The sequence below is a fragment of the Aureococcus anophagefferens genome (genome assembly GCF_000186865.1).
Source record: "Aureococcus anophagefferens unplaced genomic scaffold AURANscaffold_2242, whole genome shotgun sequence".
In the NCBI taxonomy this organism is placed as follows: domain Eukaryota; class Pelagophyceae; order Pelagomonadales; family Pelagomonadaceae; genus Aureococcus; species Aureococcus anophagefferens.
Window position 1 is genome coordinate 1 of NW_008706715.1, and position 1,030 is coordinate 1,030.

Genomic DNA, 1,030 nt, shown 5'->3' on the forward strand with positions numbered 1-1,030 from the left:
CCGCGGGCGGCTCCGCGACGCGCAAGCTCGACGCCGCGCGCCACTACCGCGCGCTCGGGCTGCCGTCGACGGCGGGCACGCCGGACATCAAGAAGACGTACCGCGACCTCGCGCGGCGCCACCACCCGGACAAGCACCGGCGGCCCGACTCCGTCCGCAAGGCGTCCGCGACCATGCAGGCGCTCAACTCCGCGTACCAGGCGCTCAAGGACGGGCCGAACCGCCGCCAGTACCGCGCGGACGTCCTCGCGGGCCGCTCCGACTAAAGCACACAGGACTACTTCTTAGCGGCACGCGCCTTCTTCTTCGGCGCCGGCTTCGCCTCCGCGGCCGCGGCCGGCGCCGCGGCGCCGTTCTTCTTCTCCGTCTGCTTCGCCTCCGCCTCCGCGGCCGGCGCCGAGGCGCCGTCCTTCTCCGAGACGCCGTTCGCCGGCGCCTCCGCGGCGGCGGCCGCGGCGCGCGCCGCGCGGAGCTGGACCCGGAGCTCGGGGACCCGGAGCCCCTCGACGTCCAGGCCGCGGTCCAGGCACTCGGCGACGAGGTCCGCCTTGCGCATCTTCGACAGGGGCGCGGCCGCGGCGACCGTCGCCGCCAGGTCCCGCCGCGCGGCCTCGGCGTCCGCGACGGCGCCGTCGACCGCGACGTCCGCCGGCGCGTCGCGGCGCGCGTCTTCGAGGCTCCTGCGCAGCTCCGCCTCGGTGGCGCCCGCGCGCTCGAGGGCGTCCGTCGCGCGCTTCGCGGCGTCGGCGGCGGCGCGCTCCGCGGCCTCGACGCGCGCGCGCATAGCCGCCAAGACGCCGTCCGTGGCGTCGCGCTCCGCGGCGGCCGCGCTCGCCTTGCCCTCGGCGAGCTCGCGCTGGCGCGCGGCGTTGGCGGCCTCGTCGGCGAGCTTCGCCGCGGCGGCCTCGGCGTCGACGAGGCGCGTCTCGAGGGCCAGGGCCCTTTCTTTCGCCTCGGCGACGTCGGCGACCGTCGCGGTCTCGCGCGCGGCCGTCGCGGCCATCTCCCGCGCGGTCGCCTCGCAGCGCCG

General features: G+C 78.5%; 1 protein-coding gene across 1 annotated transcript; it reads right to left on the reverse strand.

Annotated features, from left to right (window-relative positions):
• Nucleotides 1-277: 277 nt before the first annotated feature.
• On the reverse strand, nt 278-1,003 carry AURANDRAFT_69562 (expressed protein; the record flags this gene model as incomplete). Its single annotated transcript, XM_009045334.1, has 1 exon — nt 278-1,003. One exon carries the CDS (start codon nt 1,001-1,003, stop codon nt 278-280), a length of 726 nt encoding a protein of 241 aa, XP_009043582.1.
• Nucleotides 1,004-1,030: the final 27 nt, after the last annotated feature.